This window comes from Mobula hypostoma, chromosome 20 (genome assembly GCF_963921235.1).
Source record: "Mobula hypostoma chromosome 20, sMobHyp1.1, whole genome shotgun sequence".
NCBI classification, from domain to species: domain Eukaryota; kingdom Metazoa; phylum Chordata; class Chondrichthyes; order Myliobatiformes; family Myliobatidae; genus Mobula; species Mobula hypostoma.
In genome coordinates this window covers 45263908-45291253 of record NC_086116.1, presented here as the reverse complement: position 1 = coordinate 45291253, position 27346 = coordinate 45263908, and the positions used below count along the sequence as shown (strand labels likewise).

The following is a 27346-nucleotide window of genomic DNA, read 5'->3' as shown; positions in this document are numbered from 1 at the left end:
ATGCTTCAGAGATCTGAATGGTTGATTTCTGCATATGTGCAAAGAATATTCATGGAAGCAGTAACAACATTTGATAATATCAGCATCAAGATCCCAGGGATGGTGTTTCATGGGTTGGCTGTGCATTAATATTATCCAGGATGTTGTGCACTTGAAACTGATATGACCATTGGGAACAACATAGCAACATGATATGCATAATGTAAATGTTTGTGCAGTCATCTCACATCGCATCTTGCTATTGTTTATTATGTCCAACCCTTGAGTCACCTATGTTAACGTCCTGCCAGCATGATCCCTCTTCGTGACATGCCCCAATCCGATTCATTTCTGAGCAATGGAATCTATTGACTTTCCATGACAAAATCTTCACAAGGTACCTGTCACAAAGAAAGAACACACTACTACAAAGGCGGAAATCTAGACAGAGCTGGTGGACCAAAAAGTCCTGCCCGAAATGTCGAATGTACCCTTTTCCATTGATGCTGCCTGGCCTTCTGAGTTCCTCCAGCATTTTGTGCGCGTTGCTTGGATTTCCAGCACCTGCAGATTTTCTCTTGTTTGGGACCAAAAACGTTGTTCCACAAAAAAAGGAACAAAAGGACTCAAAAGGGAAAAACTACTCTGAAGATCAGATATTAAAACCTTATTTGGGACTTTTAAATCCAGGCAGAGAAGGTTACTACTGTATTTCCAATTGTATATCGATTAGACCTGAGCTTTATACTCTACAATAACCAGAAAGTGATACAGTCTGAAGCTGCTATGATGTACTGAACATTATTTTCAAATGGGTGGGACTGTAACACCAGCTCTCCAATTTCTCCTTGGCTTTAAAGCTGCATTATATTCCAACTTTTGGTTCTTTAGCTCACAGCTAAGACAACTTCCGTCATGACCAGTCATCAGGAAGTGTGTTACGTTTCAAGCCCACAGCAGAGTATTCAGCGTATTACTGATTGCCAGATAGGTTATGGAGAAAAATTAAATAATACTGCAGGCAGCTTCCCCAGCTCAATTGTAAAAGGGTGATCGCGGCCCTTTTTTACTTCAAACTCACTCTGTCTTTAGCAGTATTAGAACAGTTGTGAAGTTGAGTGACCGATCCAAAATACTGACACTGTCTTTCTTCCATGTGTTGGCTAACCACTGAGTATTGTCTAGAAGTGTGTGATTTTATTTTGGATTTCCATCATCTGCTTTTTGTTCACTGCCTTTCCTCGACTTCCTGAGAAGACAGCCGCCAATCGGCTGATTATAATAATTGCAAGGCTTCCTTGCTCAGTTCAAAGGGCAGTTAAAAGTCAAAATAGTCGAATGCGATGGGTATCACGTACAGACCAGACAGAAATATGTCTGTGTGACATATGTCAAGTATGACTATGACTATGAAATATAAAGGAAATACAATAAAGCTGGATGTATTCAACACGTTAGGGACTATTTAAAAAGAAGAAACAGAGAGAACTTTTCAAGCTCACAGACAGAAGAGATTCTGCACCTGCAGGAAATCTTGTGCAATGTACACAAAATGATGGAGGAACTTAGTAAGTCAGGCACTCTCAATGGAGGAAAATAAACAGTCGACATTTCGGGCTGAGGCCTTTCATCAGGATTGGAAAGAAAGGAGGTGGACGCCAGAATAAAGTAAGTGGGAACAGGGAGAGGAGGTACAAGAAGGCAGATGATAGGTGAGACCTGGTGAGGGGGAGAGTGGCTGGCTGGGAGGAGGGGGCATGACGTAAACTTTTCAAGTTGATGATCTACCATCAAAATCCGAAGCCGTTACAGATCAAATAATTTTAAAGTGCAAATACAATAGGAGGGAAGGACGGATCATAAGGTTAATGGTAGGGCTGGAGGCTGGAAAATTGTTAAGATATTCATCCTCTACTGTAAGAATGCAAACACTCGATACAGTAGCAAGTGTACTTGCACACCGCTTCCGAAATTTGACTCTAGGATTTTGGAACCCAAACGCAAGAAAAAAACTAAAGGTCAATGTGGCCACCAAAATCTAAGCACTGGACAACAGTGATGGAGGAGTGAATGATGAGGTGAAGAACTGTGGGAAGAGCACCGTGAGCATGACAGAAAATAAATCAGAGGCAGGAGCACTGGCATTGCAGAGAAAGAGAAAAGAATGCTGGAATGGGCAGAGGGTGAAGAGGGCTTCAGTGCACAGAAGGATTAGACTGTTAGAGAATGTCCACTCAGAGACCATGCAATTTAACGTCAAACAGAATTATAGTAATTATGAAATGCACATCTGCAATACCCTTCAAATCTTCTGCATGCAATGCACAAAAACGTAAGAATATTTGAACATTTTTTCTGCAAGAAATAAGACAAACTGGCTGTTGCACACAATCTTCAACTGAAAGAAGTGCAAAAAGAAACAATATCTAAGTTTTTCCACTTTTTTTATACTCCTTCTGCCAAGGTGAATAATGATACAATTGCTCGCGTTACAATCATTTACAAGATTCTTGCACACCCACTTATCTACTCTGCAACCCACCGCCATTTCTCTGCATTCCCTCACAGCTAGGCTTTGCACTCATCTTCAATTAAATATGGATAAAATTGATGCCCTGATCTGACAGTAATGGTGAGAGTAAATAACCACAGTCACAGACTTTCCCACTAGGTACACAATTACCTGAATATTACTTATTTATTCTGTATTCTTTACGACCCGTTAACTATCCAGGGTTATATATCTTCTCTATTAGCTCTCAGATTTTATATGATGCCTTGCTGAATGTCTTTGAAAGGTGTAAGTATATGATGTCTGTTGGTTCTCCTTTATTTACCCCATTACTTATTGTAGGTCTACATAAAACTTAAAATATAATCTTCAAATATAACTTCTCTTTTATAAAAGTTTGTGATTTTTTTTGAATACTCTGTTTGCATTTCTTTAATTATACAGAATACGCCAATATTTTCCTAACAGCTAGCACAAGACAGATCTTTCCCCTCCACTGGCCACAGTAGCTAGCAGTTAGCTCAATACTACACAGTGCCAGTGATCTCTGACCATCAGGTTCAATACCTGCCGCTGTCTCTAAGGTGTTTGTGCGTTCTCTCCGTGACAGCGTGGCCTTCCTCTGACTGCTCTGGTTTCCTCCCACATTCTAAAGATGTACAATTAGGGCTAGTAACATTGGCAGGCTGTGTCTGGTCACTGAGGTAAATCATGAATTTCACTGCATATTTTTGATGTACACATGACAAATAAATCTCCTTTTTTGAATACCATACGAACACCAGATATATATTTACTGTTTTCTAATCTGTTGGAACAATTCTAGAGGCTGGATTGTTTTACAACATCTTTATACTTTTTTATACTTTATACTTTATACTTTATTGTCGCCAAACAATTGATACTAGAACGTACAATCACAGCAATATTTGATTCTGCGCTTTCTGCTCCCTGGATTACAAATATTAAATATTAAAAATTGTAAAAATAGTAAAAAATAGTAAATATTAAATATTTAAATTATAAATCACAAATAGAAAATAGAAAAATGGAAAGTAAGGTAGTGCAAAAAAACCGAGAGGCAGGTCCAGATATTTGAAGGGTACAGCCCAGATCCGGGTCGGGATCCGTTCAGCAGTCTTATCACAGTTGGAAAGAAGCTGTTCCCAAATCTGGCCGTACGAGTCTCCAAGCTCCTGAGCCTTCTCCCGGAGGGAAGAGGGACGAAAAGTGTGTTGGCTGGGTGGGTCGTGTCCTTGATTATCCTGGCAGCACTTCTCTGACAGCGTGCGGTGTAAAGTGAGTCCAAGGACGGAAGATTGGTTTGTGTGATGTGCTGCGCCATGTTCATGATCTTCTGCAGCTTCTCAACCAAAGTATCCACTATCTTTAGAGCTGCGGCAGGAAAATCCCCTGAGTCTGACTGTACATGTAATGCAGGACTGACTAAACAGTATCTCAACTGAAGTCTCACAAGTCTATTGTACTTTCAGTACAACATATGGCCATGTACAGTGCCTCAAAAAAGTATTCAACCCCCAATCTTTTGTTCACATACAGTAAGTGATTATTAGAACCAGGGATTTTGATCAATTTAACTGAGAATTTTTATTTGTGAATCACATGCTCCTTTTTTCACAGTGGAGCCCAAAAAACAGGGAAAAATTGTAAAGCCTAAGAAACTAAAAATTCAAAAACTGAAATGTCAGAACTTCAAAATATTCATCCCTCTTTGCTCCATACTCAGTTGAATCATCTCTCGCAGCTATTACAGCCAGGAGTCATTTTGGATAAGGCTCTATTAACTTTGTACAACGTGATGGAGCGAGATTTACCCATTCCTCCTTGCTGTGTCAGGTGAGTCGGGGAGCAACAGTGGACAGCCATCTTGAGGTCTTGCTGGAGTGATTAATCAGGTTAAGGTCTGGACTCTGACTGGGCCACTCAAGAACATCAATATTCTTCATTTGAAACCACTCGATTGTTGCTCTGGTAGTGGTCATCGTCTTCCTGAAAGACAAACTTCCTCCCCAGTTTCAGCTTCCCGGCAGAGGTGAGCAGGTTTTTATCCAGGATTTCTGTACTTAGCAGCATTCATCTTCCCATCAATCCTGACCAGATTTCCAGTCCCTTCTGCTGAAAAGCATCCTCAATGCACGATGCTACCTTCACCACACTTTACAGTAGGGATAGTGTTACAGGGCTGATGCACGGTATTAGCTTTTCATCACACATACCACTTAGTGTTGGTGCCAAGAAGTTCCACTTTAGTCTAATTCAAACCACAAGACCTTCTTCCGCATCTTTAAAGTATCTTCTAAATGCCACTTTGCAAAGTCTTTATGGGCAAGGATATACTTTCTTTTGCAGGGGCTTCATCTTGCCACCCCTCCATAAATACCCTTTTAGTACAAGGCCTTAGAGATTGTGAACTTCATCTCCAGCTGAAACCACTGACTTCTGCAGCGCACTCAGACTGACTGTTGGTGTCATAGTAGACTCTCTTACAAGTGCCGTCCTTCTAAGCAATTAAGTTTAGAGGGGCCACCATACCTAGGCAGTGTTGCTATGGTTTCATATTTTTTCCACTTTTTCACGAAGGACCACACTGAGCTCTGAAGTATGTTTAGTGCCCTTGAGATGGCCTTGAATGCTTTCCCAGATTTGTGCTTCCTTGACTTGCCTTGAATGTCCTTTTCACTTCATGGTTTGGTATGTTGAAAATTGACCACACTATTGGACCTTACAGAGAGAGGGGGGCTATTTGCTCTTATGAATTCATTGAAAACAGGTGATCCTCTAATTTTTTACATCAACAAATTGGGTGAGTTGGTAAGGTGATATACAGTATTGCACCTGAGGAAAAAGTTAGCATAGTAATTACAAAGGGATGAACACTTCTTCAGCCTCAAATTTTGGTTTTTAATTTTTTGTAAACTGTTGACATGTTTTGGAATTTTCTTTTGCTATGACATGATGTTTTGCAGATTAGCAAAAAATTCTACTTCAATTTTTTTTTAAATTTAGAAATTGAGAAAATAGTTGTGGGGGCTGAATACTTTTTCAATGCACCGTAGTTTTTAAATTGCTTGCTTTTGTGAAAGAACTGCACAGGTTTTGTTAGCTTTTTGGTAGGTGCAAAAACGTCTATGAAAGTTGAAGGACACCAGTGTATGTTATGAGATGAATTTTGAGAAGCTGAACAAATGTACAACCAGATTCTTCAACCCATCCAGTGGCACCTCATGGACAAACTCACCAAAGTCTCACTACATATGCCATACATCCCACATTGATCATATGATCCCTAATTACTGGTTATATTCATACATTCCTCACATATTCCTGAACCAAAATTTATTTAGAGATACAGTGAGAAATGGGTCAAATAAGCTGCACAGCCCAATCCATGTACTTAACTCTAGTCTAATCACAAAGCAATTTACAATGACCAGTTAACCTACTAACCAGTACCTCTTTGAACTGTGGGAGGAAATTGGAGCACCCGGAGGAAACGCATGTAGTTATAGTGTGAATGCACAAATTTCTTACAGACGGTGCCAGAATTGCACTCCGATCTCTGACGCTCCAATCTGTAATAATATTGCGCTAGCCACATTGCCCCAATTTTGATCCAAGAAACAAGATCTTTCTTGAACAGCATTTCATATATCTTGTACTTTATTGGAAGGAATATACTTCATTCTCCTGCCCTACATGAGAACAGCCCTGCCATCTCCCTCCTGCCTCCATCCCTGTGATCCTGATTTCTCAAGTTGGGTCACAAGTGCCCACCTATAGTGCAGCTGTGATACTAAAATGATGCCTGCTGTCATTTCTCCTCTTGTTGTCACGGTGCCCATTAACAGCACCCTTTATTGGTAATTGGCATCAATATTTATAGCTTTCTCTCGGAAGGAGAAGTGCAATGAGAATGCATGAGCAGAAAATGGAATAGGCACTGTTACGTACCCCGTAACTGGGTTGCCAAAACAGCAGAAATGGATAACTCAGTTGGAGTCTGGATTACTAGAACTAAGGAAGTTTTATTAAAGAAACAAGCAACACAGTACTCTAATCAAAAGGATAATAAATGCAACAGTTCAGCAATGATAAACACACATGTACACAGAATTAAGATAACAGGATCAATCAAGCTCTATCGTTGTCTAGGGGTAAATGACCAGTTTCAAAGTGACGCAAAGTTCAATTCAATTTAGTTCAGTTCAGTTTGCAGTAATCGCTGCCGTGGGAGATGGACAGTTGGGGGGGAAGGAGAGAGAGAGCAAAACGAATGAATATTCAAACAGCTTCCACACAGACCTTCGATATTCTTCGCAGTCAGCTTTCGTGCGAGCCCTCTGTGATGTCATCTGAGGTCACCGACCGTGACCCCTCCGTTTCCAGATACGATCGTTTCTCTGTGGTGAACCTGGCACCCAGGCAAGGGTGGACACACACCAGGTTCCCGCCGATCGTGCCTTTCCGCCCTGTGCATCTATGACTTGTCCCGCGACCAGCCGTCCAAAACTTCCCACCGACTTGTGGGAGACACACCGCTTCCAGGGTCTCGTTACCTCAGGGTGTCGTGTGTGTCCTGCCTTAGCGAACCTGTCCCTTTTTATCCCCCTGCTGGGGTGTCGCCTGTCCATCACTTCAAACAGTTCAGGGTTCAAAGGGGGAGCCGATCTTGACAGCTCTCCTTCCGTTAAACTCTCCCGTCCCTTCATTAACATCTCCAAATGCTGCTCCATTGTTTTCCTTATCTCTCTTTCTCCTGAAGACAGGTGGCAGACCAACTGCTGATCCCACTGGTGCCAGCACAGGCCAGCTAACATCTTAATCTATGTGTATTCTCGTCACAGCACAGACAAAAGTCCCCGTCAACAAAGACTGCGGGAGTCATTAACTACGGGGAAAGGACATAAACAGCACTGGTTTGGAAGGTGACAACACAGTACACCTCAGGATAGCGATACCTGGGAGGACAGAATGGAGCATTTGAAGGAAGTAGGCTGAGAAGATAATGGTCAATAATTAATTCAGGTTAGGCTGTCCCACTACAATCACTGTGAAACTATGATGGAAGGAATTTCTCAGTGACAGTGAACCCGAATTAAACTATATAAGTATTTGCTCTCAGTATGAAATACAGTTTTAAAATTGGTTACTGTGCTAAAAAAAAATTTAAAACTAAGATATTTTAAGATATACACACAAAATGTTGGAGGACCTTAGCAAGTCAGGCAACATCTACGGAAGTGAATAAACAGTTGACTTTTTGGGCCGAGGCCCTTGTTTATTTATCTCCATAAATGCTGCCTGACTTGCTGAGTTCCACCGGCATTTTGTGTGCGTTGCTTTGGATTTCCAGCATATGCAGACCTCCTTGTGTTTATATTTTAAGATATGCTGGGCAATCCTGTACTACACTCTTACGTTTGACAATCCCGTCAATTTGCATGTTGCTGTTCACCAGTGTTACAACAAACCAATAGTCGTGCTATGTACCTGTAGCCACAACAAAAACATTATGTAACGCCACACGGTGGTTCTGAGGAGAACACTGTGAGGCAAAATTTGACGCTAAGCCACAAGATAAAAAATCAAAAGCTCAATCAAAGAGATGTATTTGGAAGGAGAGCCATAAAGTAGAAAGAAGAATCGAAGGACGGCGGGACGTAAAAATAACAAAGTTCAGGGCCTTGGCGTCTGAAGGCGTGACAAAACCTGGGAAGTGATAAATGATAGACATAGTGAGATCAGGAATCTCAGAGGAATGCAGGGTTGGAGAACTTTAATGTAGTACATTTTAATGTCTTGCTGAATTTGAGATTTACTTGAATTTTGCATTTTTGAGCAGCAATATTTTATATCTGATTTTATTTAATTTTAATTATAAATAAGACTTTTCTTAGTAATCCTGCTACATCAAAGTGATCTTAAGGATTGCTACTCTAATGTTACAAAAGTTTGAAACCATTTATCACCAGCATTAACAAAGCTTTAAAATCTTTTGATCATGCTTCTAGTTTTGAAGTACACAGAATAATAACTTTTCATCTATTTCACTTCATAATTCACCTTCTATTTACAACTTTAAATTATTGTTAAAGTCTTCTTTATGTATTGATCTGTGGTAATTTATAAGCAACACTGCATTTCTTTTTTATATTTTAATTCAGGCATTTTTCTCTACTTACAACTCTGGTGCACTGATATCAAAGTATTTGCAGTGATGCAAAAGCTGACACAAGAGTTACAAGTTTTGATTAGTGTTTAAGTAGTAGGGGAAGAAAGAGGTTAATTATCTTTGCAGATCGTCCATTCATCAAATGCAGAATGAGAAAACTGCATTTGAATGACATCTTCTACGTTCTTTTCAAGATACTCTAAATTACTATACACCAATAACACATTTCTAAAAATCAGAAATTGTTGTAAATATAGAATTACATCTAATTTCCATACAGTGAATTGTCTCTTAATAATGTTGACTTAATATTGTCCAGGACTCTTGAGGATAATTCTGATGTATTTTTCCATAGTAGTGCTCTGGGGTCCTTCACGTACATATTCGAGAGCTTGGGTTCAGCATCGCATCCTAAAATTAATAGTTTTTCAGGCCTGGGTTAGAGTGTACCCTAAATCTTATGTGCCCATCTTTCTGTAGTGGGACTCAGTCCAGAATCTCCTGACACAGAGAAAAAAGACTTGACACCAATACACTCCAAGTGAGCTAAAACACTGTTGTTCTGGTATTTAAAGAGTTAATGCTGATGTTCTGGACATTGCCACTGATGGCTAGAACAGCTGATAACTACTCTATTTCTTTATTTAGGCAACTCTGATATGGCAGGCAAATTCTTCCTAAAATATAAATCTGAGCACACACACTAGCTAACAGATATAAAAATATACCACTGCAGATTAACAGTGACTGAAAGATGGCCCCATTCCCACAAGCACTGAAATTCCAGCGTCTGTGAGTACAAGGCGAGCTACAACCTCACACCACCAAAGTACAAAGGTTAATGGAGACATGATCTTTCAAGTAACAAGCCAAAGACTGAGAAAATCTAACCACAGTATATGGCCAGTAGCTATCATTGAAGTTAACCCCCAATACTTAATTAAAAAATGACAGTTGTATGTAAAGAAACTAGTCTTTACCCACACATTTTCCATCTGAAATAATTTCCATAAAATAACTCTGACCCAAGTTCCACTGAGGCTCCTACCAAACTGGAAGCCGCCTGTCCTCAGATCCCAGGCCCATCTGTCTCAGAGCCATTAGAGACCTTGCATCTCAAAGTCCAAGCTGTGTGCCAGCCCTAGGATTGCATGCCAAATCCAGTACCAGTTGGCCAGACGGACATCACAATGTGCTCTGCAACACACATAAAAATTGCTGGTGGACGCAGCAGGCCAGGCAGCATCTCTAGGAAGAGGTACAGTTAACACTTCGTGCCAAGACCCTTCGTCAGGAATAACTGAAAGAAGAGATAGTAAGAGATTTGAAAGTGGGAGGGGGAGGGGGAGATCCAAAATGATAGGAGAAGACAGGAGGGGGAGGGATGGAGCCAAGAGCTGGACAGGTGATTGGCAAAAGGGATATGAGAGGATCATGGGACAGGAGGCCTAGGGAGAAAGAAAGGGGGAGGGGGGAAAAACCCAGAGGATGGGCAAGGAGTATAGTGAGAGGGACAAAAAGGAGAGGAGAGAAAAAAATAAATAAAATTTAAAAATTAATAATAAATAAATAAATAAATAAATAAAGGGGAGGTGGGGCATTAACGGAAGTTTAAGAAGTCGATGTTCATGCCATCAGTTTGGAGGCTACCCAGATGGAATATAAGGTGTTGTTCCTCCAACCTGAGTGCGGCTTCATCTTGACAGTAGAGGAGGCCGTGGATAGACATATCAGAATGGGAAATGGGACGTGAAATTAAAATATGTGGCCACTGGGAGATCCTGCTTTCTCTGGCGGACAGAGGGTAGGTGTTCAGCAAAACGGTCTCCCAGTCTGCGTCGGGTTCGCCAATATATAGAAGGCCACATCGGGAGCACCGGACGCAGTATATCACCCCAGCTGACTCACAGGTGAAGTGTCGCCTCACCTGGAAGGACTGTCTGGGGCCCTGAATGGTGGTAAGGGAGGAAGTGTAAGGGCATGTGTAGCACTTGTTCCGCTTACAAGGGTAAGTGCCAGGAGGGAGATCAGTGGGGAGGGATGGGGGGGACGAATGGACAAGGAGTAGCATAGGGAGCAATCCCTGTGGAAAGCAGGCGGGGGAAGGGAAAGATGTGGTTAGTGGTGGGATCCTGTTGGAGGTGGTGGAAGTTACGGAGTCAGGTTCTTCAACTGATGTCCCTGCTGTCACTGAGATTCTTTCAGCCTCGCTCCTATAGGGTCAAAAACTGCATGGTACAGTATTTACCCTGTGGCCTTCCTATAAAATACAGAACTAACGGTCAAGAGAAGATGCGGGCAAATTTGAGCTGCATAATTACTTTCTAAACACAGCCTTCAGGCTGAGACCAGGAGTGCTGCTCTCCCACACCTCCTAGTGGCTTACTGTGACCCTGAGAACGGGATCACCACCCATCTCCATGGACCAGTCATGGAGGTGAAGAGCAATGGACTAATTTCTTTAAAATCAGAATACTGGGGGAAAGCCGGAATTAAATTTTCACATGCAGGATCGAATGGAACAATTGAACCATAATGAAGATAAACACTGGAAAGGCAAATGTGTACGTTTATATCAACCCTAGAAATAGATCCAAGCACCAGAATATACTACAACTCCTCATGTGTCACAAGCAGACCCCAGGAAAGTTTGTCACAATGTTTCTCCAAGCTATCGTTCTAATCCAGGGGTTTTGCCTCTGCAGATTCACTTTGCCAGCAGTAAATCAAAAGGCTGCTTTAATAAATGCTATCTGGAGTACAAAAACAGGCCCAAATTTCTTAAGAGAGCACAACAATGTACTTCAGGGTAGGGAATGTTCTTAACCAAAACATTTTACTAGCAACTGCACGTGCTGGCAAAACAACCTCCCTCACAGCCCTGCAGCACAAGGATTGCTCTATTTAAAGGACCCTGCTGGGTCTTCCATTGAAATGAAAATAATGTCACATTCTGGATTAGAACTTGCCTGCGGTTATATTTCAAAACTAACATGGGCCAGCCATACAATGCCATCCAAACACAAGTGTGTTGTACCTGACAGCCAGCAGCTCTTTCAGGTTGATCCCTCAAAACTGCTTACGTCGTTTCTTCCTTCAGTAAGGCTAACTGTGTTATCTTAATGATTAAAGTTTATTTTTAAGGGAGGATGAGGTCACTGTGTCATTACCAAATATTAAAAACCATTCCTTCTTGTCCCTATAATCCTGGCTACTTGCACATTTATGGACCCACCGACATATGTGGTCTGCTAGATTCTTTGTGAGAAGGTAACCGAGCCGCCTATCACTTTCTGACAGAATATGTAGGGACAAGGAAGAGGAGGGAGTGAATGTTTCTCACCGCGCTCACATGACATGAAGTGATGTAACGATGCACTTCAGCATAGTGGGCTAATTGTACCTTTTGTTTACCAACAAAAGAAACTGTGCCAAACACTTATCCAGACGGAACGGCTCTATTAATGCCAAGCGTCCATCAATGAAAGCAGACGGCGTCAGCCCCATTGAAGCAGCTACGGCAAACCTTTCTCCCATCGATCTACCCTTCTCAACTTTTGCAACAAGTTTCTTTCAACGTAATTCTTTTTTTAAAATTCTGAAGTACAAAGCCAACCCTCCATGAAACATGGCAGCTCCTTCTAAATCACTCACAGCATTTTAAATTAAATATTAATTTCGCAGCGGCTTTAAACTTTTGAGTAGCCGGCGTTCACTGGTCAATGAAGCGTATGGACACACTGTATATTTTGTGTGTACACACAGGTCAGCCAAATGAAGGGCGTTTCTCTAAACGTATTAACGTATCTCCAGGTCACTGATCTGGTGACCAGATTGCAAATGCATCCCAAGACTTCCTCCCCTCATTTTATTTTAAATCAGAGACACGCCGTGAGCTCCGGTAAAGACCATTGGAACAACCGTTAAGGCAAGCGCCAGACAGCGGGCATCACACAGAGTTACAAGGACAGGCAGCGTACTGCTTTTTTTTGTTACTTACTCGTTAGCTGGAGGAAAGCTTTCTTGCGATGTACATGATAGCATCAGGCACAACTGTATAACTGCTATTAGACCGACCGAGCTCCTGGACGCAGCCATCTTCCACCGTGAATGTATCTCGCAAAGTGCGGGGGAAGATAAATAAATCCCCCCCTTCCCCAAAATGGCAAAATCTTTCCAAGTTAATTTCAGGCAGATGAGAACAGGGAGAGAGGGGAAGAAGGTTCCAGCAAGAGCGAAAAATAATGATGATCTCAAACTATAACATTAGCAACAGATCTGAAGAGCCGCCATCGGCCCCGGTTCCATCTCCAAACAGCTTAGTTTTGTTTTTGTTTTTTTCTCTCTCTCTCTTGGGTCGGGATTTGTTCTGGGATTGTGTAGGGCGCCGGTGATCTCCAGTGTCCTGGGCTCCCGATACGCTGCTGCAAGCGCCCTGTGACACCAGTTCATCGATCCCCCCCCCCCCCCTCGCTCTATCCCCTCGGTCCCGCACTAGTTTCCATACAAGGAATACCAGGAATACACACAAACACGCGCGCTCGCCGCTCCGTCTCCTGTCGGGGAGCCAGCGGCTGATCGCTGTCACAGAATCATCGCACCAAACGCTGGTTTATATCGGCGCTGTTAAAGCGAGGTGCTGCGTCTTGAAGTGACGCTCTGCAAACACATTAGGCGGCTTCATCATTGCGCCTCTTCCTCCACTGCGTTCTCCTTTGACTATCACATTTCCTTAAAATGTTAAATTATAATCGATGATGGATCACAATGCCAAGTACACACCAACCACATACTGCACACTTCAGCTCGGGAGACCCCGTTCTAATATATCGTAAGGGGAAATAATATCCCAATGCCATCTGGCAGCAGTTCGCTTTTTGATAAGCGCATCTTCCAGTCTGAGGTGTGCAAGCGCGAAATAAAATCCCTTTCCAAAGGCTAACTTTCATCCGTGTAGGGTGTACAATATTGAGGGTGAATAATATTGTTGCTTTAATTATTGAATCATGTGACTAACTGCTTTCTGGGCTGCAACAACGTGTGCAATAAAGTTCCAAAGGTAGCTTGTGAGGAGCTTTCGAATGAACAGCTTACACCACAGAAGGGTTGCACAGTCAGTAGATCTGTTGCCTCCCAGCTCGAGTGACTTGGGTTCAATCCTGACCTCCGGCGCTCTTTCTGTGGAGTTTGCATGTGCTCTCTGTGTAAGTTCCTTCTCTGGTTGATGGGTTAACTGGACAATATCAATTGGCCCTTAGTGTAGAGGCTTGGTAGAGCTTTGGGAGGAGTTGAAGGGGACATGGGAAGAACAAAATGGAATTGTTGGAATTGGGTAGTTGACTGTGGGCATCAGATAATCCAAAGGGCCCGTTTCTATGCAGTGCGACTCCAGGACTTTATTTGTGTGGTCAATTGGTCTCCGCCAAAGTTTGTGCACACATTCAGATATGGGTCAGAAGTAAAGTTACTACACCAACTGATGAGCGTATCCTGGCTAATTTGCAAAACAGGCTAGATCTATCAGCATGGAAGACGACGCCTGAGGAAATAACCTCTGAAAATGCCAAGGAATTTCACCTGCCATAGAAGTTATTGTAAACAGAGATAGCAGACTGATGGGTGGGAAATCTGATGATGTTCTGGGGGTTATGTGTGTGTGACAGGGGTGGTGGGGAAAGCTGGCTAACATTACAGTGGGGGAAGGCACAGAGTGATAAGGGGAAGCTCAGCAGGTCAAACAACATCCATGAGAGAGGTGGATGTTTGAATATTCTTTTCAAGGTCCTTCATCATGACTGCCAATTACAATCCAGAATCTTGACCCGAAAAGTCAACTGCCCACTTCCTTCCACAGTTGCTGCCTGGCCTGCTGAGTTCCTCCAACACTTTTGTTGCAGATTCCAGCACCTGCAGGCTCCTGTGTCTCCATTACAATGGGATTATTCAGCACAAGTACAGTAGTAAGTGCAATCACAGAAATCAAGAGCATCTCATCCCTGCATGCAGGGTGAAAGTAGAGAAGAGCAGGTCAAAATGATGGTAGTTGAGCCATATCCCACTAGAAAGGAAATTACTGCTGTCATAAATCACAGAGGAGAGGTTTATGTAACATCAAGGAGAATGACCAAGACAAGGATTGTATTTTGAATGGCATATATACTGTTGTGACACAAAGTCACTGGAGAGACACTGAAGCTAGTGGATATAGAAGTATTTATTTAGCAAAAATGAGAAGCAGGCATCATAATTCGAGACACTCTTGGAAGAAGAGGCCTTCTTGACCCAATATTACATGACATTTTAAATGCTAAAGATCAATTTGTAACAAGACGATTCTATAGTTACAACGTATCTACAGTGCTTCCTTTAAATTACATATAGTTTCCAAACATCTGCTTCTTCCCACCCACACTCCAGACACCCAAAATGAATGTTACGCCCCACTGACCACTCCCCATTAGGTTGCATTCATGCATAAGCAGGCATCTGAGATTAAAGTGGAGTGTTTCTTTGTTTGCCATTTGACCCAACCTACAGCTTCGGGAAGCCCATTGTTCTGAGTTGCGGTTTAAATTCAATCTGAAATCCACATTCAAATCTGAAGAATGGCTGCTGTTGAAATTAAAATTTGCAATATATCCTAACTTCAATATATGCCCTAACATGCATCACTAACATAAAACACAGCAATTTTCAAAATTAAAATTAAAATTAATAAGCAAGTCATAGTCACAGCAGCAAACTACGTTATCGTGGGAAGGCTTATATAATGCAGGAAGGTGCTGTTAATTGGAAGTACATTGAGGTTGAGAATATATTTTGACAAGACCCTGAGAACTGAGTACAATGTTACACATTTACTCTGGGGAATAAAAAGTACCTTCACAGAGGAGCAAGTGAATTAATTAGGTCTTTGAACAAATGAAAAAAGGTTTCAGCCAGTTAGAGAAAATTGAAATTAAGTTGCTATTAAACCAAAAAAATGGTGCTGAGCTCCAGTCATTTTTTGGTGTGATCCAAAAAGATACACCTAGATTTTCCCACAGTTAAAACAGAAGAAAGAGAAATGTGATGGTGGAGTAAAGGCAGTCGAAGGATATACAACTGGCGCAAGGAAAGCCTGAGCAGTGAGTCCTTTATGATACCAATGGGTTCATATAATATGACGCTTCTAACTGGAGAGTTGGGCAGTGGTTGGTTATTCCAAGGACATTGGCCATCAGAAACCCATAAATTACAACCTCAGGCACACTGCTCAAAAGCAAAAGAAAATCGCATGGATAAAGGGGGAGGTGTTGCTGACTTTGAGGTCAGAATTCTAATAATTCTTGCTGGGAAGAGCATTGGTTCTAGTTCCTGACCTTAGGTCCTCAATGGCCATTCTGGGGCTGGCACAGTCTGCCTCCTCTGTAACATTCATATCAAGGCAGACCTCGGACGGATGATTGTCCTGCAACAGATTCCAGAGCCTGGGAGTTAGGAAGGAACAGGTAACAGATTTCTATAACATTCTTCCCCGCTACTTCTATGAAGTGGTTTGAAAACATTAAGATTAATGCTTGGAAGGAGATTAATTGCCTGTTAATTTTAGTCTGCTAATTTCATCGACAGTAACCTTCCACAATTAAAGTTCTTAAAGGGAAGATTTTATATCTTGAATATATTAACAGTGAAGTCTGAGTATAATAAATCAACATCAAATGAACAGAAAAGTAATTAACCATCCTCAACTCAACTTGATCACAGGAAGTTTAATTCTGGTCTGATTTCACACACCTTGAGATCAGACCAGAGTTAAACTCCTTGTTTCGATGAATTAGTTAGTCTCCGTAAGTGTGGAGAATGGATAATATTCCCATATTTAACCCTCAATATTAACGAGTATGATTAAAAAAAACAGTGCTCACTCACAGACACACAGCCACCTAGTTCTACCCTACCTAAACTTCTTTGGCATCAGAAATGCCCCATCAATTAAAATGATCTTGTGTTAAATATGACACATGTCCCAGCAAAGAATATTGCCTGAAAAGAATGTAGAATGAAGGAAAATTTTGCCATATGGCTGTTCTCCTTCAGTATAAGGATGAGTCACTCTCCAGATTTGTTCTGAATTGGCAGGAGGTCACTTTAGTTTGTATCTATAATATTATTCTACACAAGCCCCATCACTATTATTAAGATATATTTTAGTAAGTAATTTGGTTTCTTTTGAACTTGTCAGTATTAATTTGTTTAAGCAGAAACCTAGCTGTCTGTCCAAGATAGTGAACAGCCTATATTGAACAAAAAGCCGGCTCTGATCTTTCACTCAATAAAATTTGGGTATCATTTTATAAGCTAAACATGTTTAAGATACCAAGAGATTTTTTAAAAAAATTATAATATAATTAATTTTAATCAAATTAGTAAGGCAGTATGGAGAACAGGGACTTTGCCTATCAAGTCCACACAACTCAACAACCAACCATCTATTTTCACTAGAGTCATAGAGTCATAGAACACTACAGCACAGAAACAGGCCCTTCGGCCCATCTAGTTTGTGCTAAGCTATTAATTGCCTAGTCCCATCAACCTGCACCCAGAACATAGCCTTCTATACCCTTTCCATCTATGTACTGTACCTATCCAAATTTCTCTTAAATGTTGAAATTGAACCCACATCCACCACTTCCACTAATGGCTCTCACCACCCTCTGAGTGAAGAAGTTCCCCCTCATGTTCCCCTTAAACATTTCACCTTTCACCCTTAACCCATGACCTCTAGTTCTAGCTCACCCAGCTTCAGAGGAAAAAGCCTGCTTGTATTTCCCCCTCATAATTTTGTATACCTCTATCAAATCTCCCCTCATTCTTCTACACTCTAGGGAATAAAGTCTTAACCTGTTCAACCTTTCCCCATAACTCTGGTTCTCAAGTCCTGGCAACATCCTTGTAGATTTTCTTTGCACTCTTTCAATCTTATTGACATCTTTCCAAAAGGTAAATGACCCAAACTGCACACAATAATCCAACTTAGGGGCTCATCAACAACTTATACAACTTCAACGTCTCATGCCAACTCCTGCACTCAGTATTTTGATTTATGAAGGCCAATGTGCTAAAAGCTTTCTTTATGACCCTATCTACCTGTGACAGCACTTTCAAGGAATTATAGATCTTTATTCCCAGATCTCTCTGTTCTACCATACTCCACAGAGCCCTCACAACATGCTGGAGGAACTCAGCAGGTCAGGCAGCATCAGAGCCCTACTGCTCACTGTGCAACTCCTACCCTGGTATGTCCTCTGAAAGTGCAACTCCTCACACTTGCCTACTTTAAATTCCATCTGCTATTGTTTAGCTCTTTTTTCAAGCTGGTCCAGATCCCACTGCAATTTTGATAACCTTCCTCACTATCCACTACACACCCAGTCTTGGTGCCATCTTCAAAGTTGCTGATCCAGTTCACTACATTATCATCCAGGTCATTGGTGTAGAGGACCCAACACCAGTCCCTGCTGCACACCACGAGTCACGGGCCTCCAGTCAGAGAGACAACGATCTATAAACCACTCTCTGTCTTCTCCAGCGAAGCCGATGTCTAATCTAATTTACTACCTTATCTTGAATGCCAAGCAACTGAACTTTCTTGACCAAACTTCCATGTGGCACCTTATTAAGGGCCTTGCTAAAGTTCATGTAGACAACATCCACTGCCTCACCTTTATCAACATTCCTGGTAACTTTCTCGAGAAGCTCTATAAAGTTGATCAAAATATACATAAAGGATTGGCCTCCACAGCTGCCCGTGGCAAAGAATTCCACAGGTTCACCACTTACAGAAAACAGTTTCTATATAGCATTAGTTGCATATGCTTGTGCTGTGTTTTGCATTTGAGCCAACAGATGCTGTTCCAAAAAGCAGTGATTTTTGATCATTTTGTACCAGTAAATTTATGTTGGATTATGACACTATTTCATGCAGGAAGGCAATGAAGGCAGTCCATTTTCTGCAATAGGTATCCGCGCTGATTCTGTGCAATACATACCCACGCTGATTTTGTTCTTTTACAGCCAATCAAAAGAACATGGTAGCCTACACTGGATGAATTTCTCCGTCAATAACTATAGGAACTAATATAATACTGTACTAGAACTAACAGTGTTCTAATTTGTTCTGTATTTTATTTAAATGCATAATTTATTGCTCAGTTAAATGGTAGCTTGTCTTTTTTTATACCTTTTAAGCTATTTCCATGAAACTTCGTCTAATTGGGGCAGTTGCTTAACTGGACCAAAATGAACTGGTTCTGATGTGTTCCAATTAGCAGGAAACCACGGTACTTGTATCCTATAAAAACCCGATTTTTACTCTCTCCACATTTCTCACTAATAGCCTCCAGATTCTACCACTCACCTACATATTGGGAACAATTTACAAAGACTAATTAACTTGTCAGCCCCCCAGGTTTTTGGGATGTGGGAGGAAACTAGAGCAGACCAAAGAAACCCATGGGGCCACAGGAAGAACACATAGCCACCACCCAAGATAACAAATGAACCTAGGTTATGACACTGTGAGACAGAGATTCTATCAGCTGCACCATAAATAAGTAATTCTCCTTAGTTATAGATACCTAAATAAGGCCATAGCAATACACACAAAATGCTGGAGGAACTCAGCAGGTCAGGCAGCACCTATGGAGGGAAATGTACACCAAACATTTTTGGCCAAGAAGCTCATTAGGACTGATCAACTGTCAATTTCTCTCCATAGATGTTCCCTGATCCATCAAGTTCCTCCAGTATTTTGCGTGTGTTGCTCCAGATCTCCAGCAACAGCAGTTTCTCTTGTGTCTCCATAAATAGGTCTGTTATTTGACTTGAATTGAAGGTCAAAATAAATAAATAATACAGAAGACAACAGTTAAAATATTTTATAGAGTATATTGCTGAATAGATTGAATATAGATTTGTTTACCATCATTGTTCAATAAAACCGTTTGTCCATGAATAGCTAGGGTTGCAGTTCTCGTAAGATTGACAACGGACAAAAATACTTCAGTGGATTCAGTGAAGGTAGTATATGTGTGTGCACATGTGAGTGTTGTGTATGTTGTGTGTGAGAAGAAAAGAGATAACGTTTTGCTTGATTACTTTAGACAAGTGTGAATTATTCAGTCTTCTTCAAGAAATTAAATAGGAGAGATAAAAAGCATTATTGATTAGATGAGATTCCAACTGGATGGGAACACAAGAACATAAGAACAGGAAGCAGGAGTGAACAATACTGATCTTTCACCTCCAGAGCTGATCAATGCCTTACTGTAGAATCTCCATGTAGCTTGATTCCCTTAATATCTAAAAATCTATTGATCTGCATCCCAAATATTCTCAATAACTGAGCCTTCACTGCCCTCTGGGGTGGTGAATTCCTCCATTCTAGGGGTAAAGAAATCTCCTTTAGGTCCTGAATGGCCAACTCCAACTTTTGAGACTGTGACCCTTGATGCAAGGCTCCCCAGCCAGGGGAAATGTCACTCTGTATCTATCCATCAAACCCTTTTAAGAATTCTATACGCTTCAATGGAATTACCTTAGAATACTAAACAAAAGAGTAACTCTTAATCACTTGTATGACAAACTCACCATCACAGGAATCATTTTGCTCAATCCTTGCCGCATCCCTTTAATCATAAATATCTTCCCTTAGGCAGTGAACTAGACCTGTATGCTATATTCCAGATACAGTCACAATGGGGCTCAATACAATAAGAGTAAGGCAATTCCTGCATCGCACACAAAATGCTGGAGGAACTCAGCATACCAGGCAGCATCTATGGAAAAAAGTATAGTCGATGTTTCAGGCCAAGACCCTTCAATGAGACTCAAGACAAGACAAATCTACTTTAATACTCATATCCTTATGCAATAAAGACCTATTCTTTGCTTACTTTCCTAATTAATTGCTGAATTTACATGTTAACCTTCTGTAATTCACACATTGCCAGATTGAAAAACCGAGGCATTTTCACTATCTCATTATTTAAAAATACATAAACTATATTGCCTTTCTATTTGTTCTATTGAAATGAATAACCTCCATTTTTCCACATTATGTTTTATCTGTTATGTTTTAGCCCATTCACTTAGCCCGTCAATATCCACCTAAAGCTTCTTTGCACCTTCTTCATTCCCCATATTGCCACTTAACTTTAAAGCAACCTTGAGATATTACACTCGGACCTCAATCAAAATCATTGATATAAATTGAGAACATTTGAAGGTCCAGCACTATTTTCTGAAGTGACAGTTTCCAAAACTAAATACAACCCAGTTATTCCTACTCTCCATTTTCTTACTTAATTCTAAATTCCTGAATGATTTACCCCCTCCCCATACCATATATCCCCATTTTGTTGCACAGCCTCTTACATGACATGTTATTGAAAGTTTCTGGATACAACATCAACTGGCCATGCCTGTCTATTCTGCTAGAAATAACCTCTAAAAGTTTCAACAGACCCGTCAGACATGATTTTTCTTTCATGAGACTATGTTGTCTGCGTCAAGTCCTACAATTATTTTCAGGTACTTGGTTACACCTTGTTTAATATACATTTCATTTTTTTTCCACTGATGTTGGACTAACTAGCCTGTAGTTCCCTGCTTTCTTTCTCCTCCCATCTCAAGTAAATGGGGTTATATTTGCAACCTTATATATGGAAACCATTCCAGAATTTATGGAATTTTGGAACATGATGCACTGAACATTCAAGATTTCCACAGCCACCTCCTTCCAAACTCTAGGATGCAGGTCATCATGTCCTGAATATTTGTCAGCTTTATGTCTCACTAATTTTGTTAGTACTTGATTTTTACAAATACATATTTCCTTGAGTTCCTCATCTACCTTAGACTTTTAGACTTCCACTAATTCTTATGTCTTCTACCATGAGGACAGGCAGAAAGTCATTACATATTTCTGGTTTAGGGGACTTTTTTTGAAGTTAAATCACTTTGATGTGATAAACAAAGACAGATTCGAACTTCAGTAACCTGAAACTCATACTTTAATTCATTTCCCAAAGAATATATATATATATTTTATTGATACTTCCCACTATGTGAAGTCTCCCAAAACATTTCTACATGTATATAGATATAATTGCTATATTTTGCTGGTAAGATTTTAACGTGAAAATTTAATCAAAATATTCTTGGTCTTAATATTAGGAATCATTCAACTGTTAGCCTTTTTTCAGCATTTAAAAAATTGAAGCAATTATAAATGCAGCCCACAATCAAATTCGGAAAATTCATCAAGTTCACTACAGCTCTAATGGCATTATAACGTTTTCATGATATTCTATATGCATCATAAGTGATTTTCATGGCCATATAAAACTTTCACATTGTTATTATTCATGTAACCCTAAGGTCAGAGATCTAATTGGATCAATTGCATTAACTTTTCTTTCATTAATGGTTCAGACCCATAATTCACAAGTCTCACAGGGAATTACTTTCCCATGAGTTAAGGAACTACAATTTTGCAATGTGAATTGTAAGCAATAACTCAGTTTTGTGACTTGCTGCTTTTAATATTTTTTTCAGAAGTGCATTAAATAATTTAAGATCAGTAATAATGCCAAAATATGAAATTTTGCATCAATAGATAAATTTGAAATATATATGTACTTGTTCTCATCTAACTTTGTGTCAGTGTAACTGTTGGAGTTTGAAGCAACTTTTATCATATTACTGGGGTTTAGTTGAGCTAATTCACCGGGTATCATAATTGATTAAGGAGTGGCTCTCCTTGTGAAGAAAGAAAGAGATATGAGCTCTTCATCTTCCCTTAGAGTTTCAAATCATTATCTTATGAATCACGATGGCTTCATGGACAGTCAGCGGCCCTTAGCAACAGGATTTATACAGGTTGCATACAATGTCATCTCAGTATCCTGTACAGTTTCATTAACACCCCTTGAAAATTAGACTTTATCTCTCATCCTAACATCTTGACACTTCGTAAACACGAGATATTCTGCAGATGCGAGAAATCAAGAACAACACAGAAGGGTCTTGGCCTGAAACACCAACTGCTTATTCTCCTCCATAGATGTTGCCTGATCTGCTGAGTTCCTCCAAAATTTTGTCTGTTATTCTTTACCACTGCTAAATAATAGAAAACATAGAGTTAGAAAACCTACAGCACAATACAGGCCCTTCAGACCACAATGCTATGCTGAACATGTACTTACTTTAGAAGGTTACCTATAGCCCTCTATTTTTTAAGCACCATGTACCTATCCAGGAGTCTCTTAAAAGACCCTGTCATATCTGCCTCCACCACCATCGCTGGCAAGCCATTCCACACACTCATCACTCTCTGCATAAAAAATGTACCCCTGACATCTCCTCTGTACCTGCTTCCAAGCACCATAAAACTGTGCCCTCTCATGCTAGCCATTTCAGCCTTGGGAAAAAGTCTCTGACTATCCACACGATCAATGCCTCTCATTATCTTGTACACCTCTATCACCACTCATCCTCCGCTGCTCCAAGGAGAAAAGCCTGAGTTCACTTAACCTATTCTCACTAAGTATGCTTTCCAATCCAGGCAACATCCTTGTAAACCTCCTGTGCACCCTTTCTATAGTTTCCACATCCTTCCTGTAGTTAAGTGACCCGAACTGAGCACAGTACTCCGTGGAGTCTGACCTGGGTCCTATATAGCTGTAACATTACCTCTCGGCGCTTAAACTCAATTCCACAGTTGATGAAGGCCAATACACTGTATGCCTTCTTAACCACAGAGTCAACCTGCGCAGCAGCTTTGAGTATCCTATGGACTCAGACCCCAAGATCCCTCTGATCCTCCACACTGCCAAGTGTCTTACCATTAATACTATATTCTGCCATCATATTTGATCTACCAAAATGAACCACCTCACACTTATCTGGGTTGAACTCCATCTGCCACTTCCCAGCCCAGTTTTGCATCCTATCAATGTCCTGCTGTAACCTCTGACAGCCCTCCATGCTATCCGCAACACCTCCAACTTTTGTGTCATCAGCAAATTTACTAACCCATCCCTCTACTTCCTCATCCAGGTCATTTATAAAAATCATGAAGAGAAGGGATCCCAGAACAGATCCCTGAGGCACACCACTGGTCACTGGCACACTGTAGGAACAGAATCTAAAAGTCATGGTGGAAAGCTTGGTAACACCAATAGTCCATTAGCATCATGAACAAAGTGGAATATGACCTGTCTACAGCGACACTTTGCCTTCTGTGGGAAAGCTAATTTTGGATCCACAAAGCAAAGTCCCCTTGGATCCCATGCCTCCTTTCTTTCTCAATAAGCCTTGCATGGGGTACCTTATCAAATTCCTTGCTGAAATCCATATACACTACATCGATGGCTCTACCTTCATCAATGTGTTTAGTCACATCCTCAAAAAATTCAATCAGGCTCATAAGGCACAACCTGCATTTGACAAAGCCATGCTGACTATTCCTAATCATATTATGCCTCTCCAAATGTTGATAAATCCTGCCTCTCAGAATCTTTTCCATCAACATACCAACCACTGAAGTAAGACTTACTGGTCTATAATTTCCTGGGCTACTTCTACTTCCTTTCTTGAATAAGGGAACGACATCCGCAACCTCTCCTGTCCCCATTGATGATGCAAAGATCATTGCCAGAGGCTCAGCAATCTCCTTCCTCACCTCCCACTGTGCCTGGGGTACATCTCATCTGGTTCCAGAGACTTATCCAACTTTATGCTTTCAAATCTCCAGCACATCCTCTTTCTTAATGTCTATATGCTCAAGCTTTTCAATCCGCTGTAAGCCATCCCTACAATCGCCAAGATCCTTTTCTGTAGAGAATACTGAAGCAAAGTATTCATTAAGTACCTCTGCTATCTCCTCCGGTTCCATACACACTTTTCCACTGTCACACTTGATTGGTCTTATTCTCTCACGTCTTATCCTCTTGTTCTTCACATACATGTAGAATGCCTTGGGGTTTTCCTTAATCCTGCTCATCAAGACCTTCTCATGGTTCCTCATGGCTCTCCTAATTTCATTCTTAAACTCCTTCTTGCTAGCCTTATAATCTTCTGGATCTCTATTCTTACCTAGTTTTTTGAACTTTTCGTAAGCTTTTCTTTTCTTCTTGACTAGATTTTCAACAGCCTTTGTACACCACAGTTCCTGTACCCTACCATCCTTTTCCTGTCTCATTCAAAAGTACCTATGCAGAAGGGCAACATTTGCCACATTTCTGCCGTACATTTCCTTGAGAACATCTGTTCCCAATTTATGCTTCCAAGTTCCTGCCTGATAGCCTCATATTTCCTCTTACTTAATGCTCTCCTGACTTGTCTGTTCCTATCCCTCTCCAATGCTATGGTAAAGGAGATAGAATTGTGATCACTATCTCCAAAATGCTCTCCCACTGAGAGATCTGACACCTGACCAGGTTCATTTCCCAATACCAGATCAAGTACAGCCTCTCCTCTTGTAGGCCTATCTACATATTATGTCAGGAAACCTTCCTGAACATACCTAACAAACTCCACCCTGTCTAAAGCCCTCACTCTAGGGAGATGCCAATCGATATTTGGGAAATTAAAATCTCCCACCACGACAACCCTGTTATTATTACACCTTTCCAGAATCTGTCCCCTTACCTGCTCCTCGATGTCCCTGTTACTATTGGGTGGTTTATAAAAAACACCCAGTAGAGTTATTGACCCCTTCCTGTTTCTAACTTCCACCCACAGAGACTCAATAGGCAATCTCTCTATGACTTCCTCCTTTTCTGCGGCTGTGACACTATCTCTGATCAGCAGTGCCACGACCCCAATTCTCTTGCCTCCCTCCCTGTCCTTTCTGAAACATCTAAAGCCCGGCACTCGAAGTAACCATTCCTGCCCCTGAGCCATCTAAGTCTCTGTAATGGCCACAACATCATAGCTCCAAGTACTGATCCACACTCTAAGCTCATCCATTTTGTTCATGACGCTAATGGACTATTGGTGTTAGCAAGATTTCCACCATGACTTCTAGCTTCTGTTCCTACATTGTGTCCTAAAGGCACGAGCCACTAAGTTTAGATTCTTGCTGCATATTTCCCTTTCTGAATCTCTGAATCTCATTACTATTTGAATTTCCATATTTATTATCATTTGTCAGTCAACTGTCCACCTCCCAGCGTATCTGACCTTTAAGTATGTACTTGACCTTTATTGTCTGAAATTCTACTCCAGTCTCAACTTTCTGTCATCTGCAAATCTGGTTAATATGTTTGACTCCCACAACCTGTGAATCATTCACATCATGCATTAAAAAAAGGTGTTCTCACTGGTCTTTTTGATACCTGCTGGGAAACCAGTATCTTGGTGACTCAGTTCCAACCAAGAGCAGTATTCTTGTTTTAAAAAGTTTAACCAATTTTCACTTCAGTTCAGAAACCTCTTGTTCCATGACGTCTTACATCCTGAACTTCTCTGGCAAAGTTCTTACATGAAACTAATTGAATAAAATTGTCTTCTGAGGCTTTCCTTTTATAAGTTCCTTTTACAAAACCACTAACTCAGTCACTGCTCCTCAATGCACAATAAATAGGAAGATACTGAGGAGAGGTGTAATATTTCCTCAGAGCAGTAAAGGAGAAGTTGAAGAGTGAGTCATTCTTGTGAGCCTCTTTATGGCCATTACAATGTGTCACTGGCAGATGGCTGAGCAGGTCAACATACATTAAGCAAACAAGCAATAAAAGAGAACAAAACCTGGTACAAATACACGGCAGGTGGCTGGCAAAGGGCAAAGTCAACTTCCAAACTGCAGGATGTCATCAAAAGCTCAAAAGGTACCAACAAAATGTTGCAGACATAAGTGAATATTAGGAATGTTGCAAACCTACAAACACTTTTGCTTATAAAATCATTCTTTCTGATGCAGATCCATCATCGTTTCTGTGCAGACCACACCCAGAAACTAGCATTTTGTTTCAGTTATATATATTAATCTGGCATTTCCTGCTCTTTTCCAGTTTTGATTTTTCCTCTTTTTTTCTGTGTCTGAATAAGATCGCCTTCTCCAGAATACCAAATGGTGAATGGTGAGAGGAAACCTTGGAATTAAATAAATAAACCATTAATCTTCTAAATCATACAGTAAGTGAATGGATGGGGGGGGTGGGAGGGGGACTGGACAGGAGAAAATCTAAAATTCAGAGGCTAATCATGTTTTAGCAGGAATAAACTCTGTGTTGATGAGCAAGAATTTGTGAGAAAGGTTTTCTTCACCATCTGAATACTAAACATTGGGATGATAAAGAATAGCCAGCAGGGAGGTGAATTTAAAAACACAAACACGAGGAAATCTGCAGATGCTGGAAATTTAAGCAACACACATCAAAGTTGCTGGTGAATGCAGCAGGCCAGGCAGCATCTCTAGGAAAAGGTATAGTCGACGTTTCGGGCCGAGACCCTTCGTCAGGACTAACTGAAAGAAGAGCTAGTAAAAGATTTGAAAGTGGGAGGGGGAGGGGGGAGATCCGAAATGATAGGAGAAGACAGGAAGGGGAGGGATGGAGCCAAGAGCTGGACAGGTGATTGGCAAAAGGGATATGAGAGGATCATGGGATAGGAGG

General features: G+C 40.9%; 1 protein-coding gene across 3 annotated transcripts in view; it reads right to left on the bottom strand.

Annotated features, from left to right (window-relative positions):
* LOC134359480 (voltage-dependent calcium channel subunit alpha-2/delta-1) overlaps window positions 1–13603 on the bottom strand; it is a 761998-nt gene extending 748395 nt beyond the window's left edge. For all 3 annotated transcript variants that reach the window (XM_063072791.1, XM_063072789.1, XM_063072790.1), the window contains exon 1: window positions 12685–13603. In XM_063072791.1, coding sequence (XP_062928861.1) covers window positions 12685–12782 — 98 coding nt within the window. In that variant the 5' untranslated portion in view covers window positions 12783–13603. The remainder of the gene's footprint in view (window positions 1–12684) is intronic.
* Between the last annotated feature and the right edge of the window lie 13743 nt (window positions 13604–27346).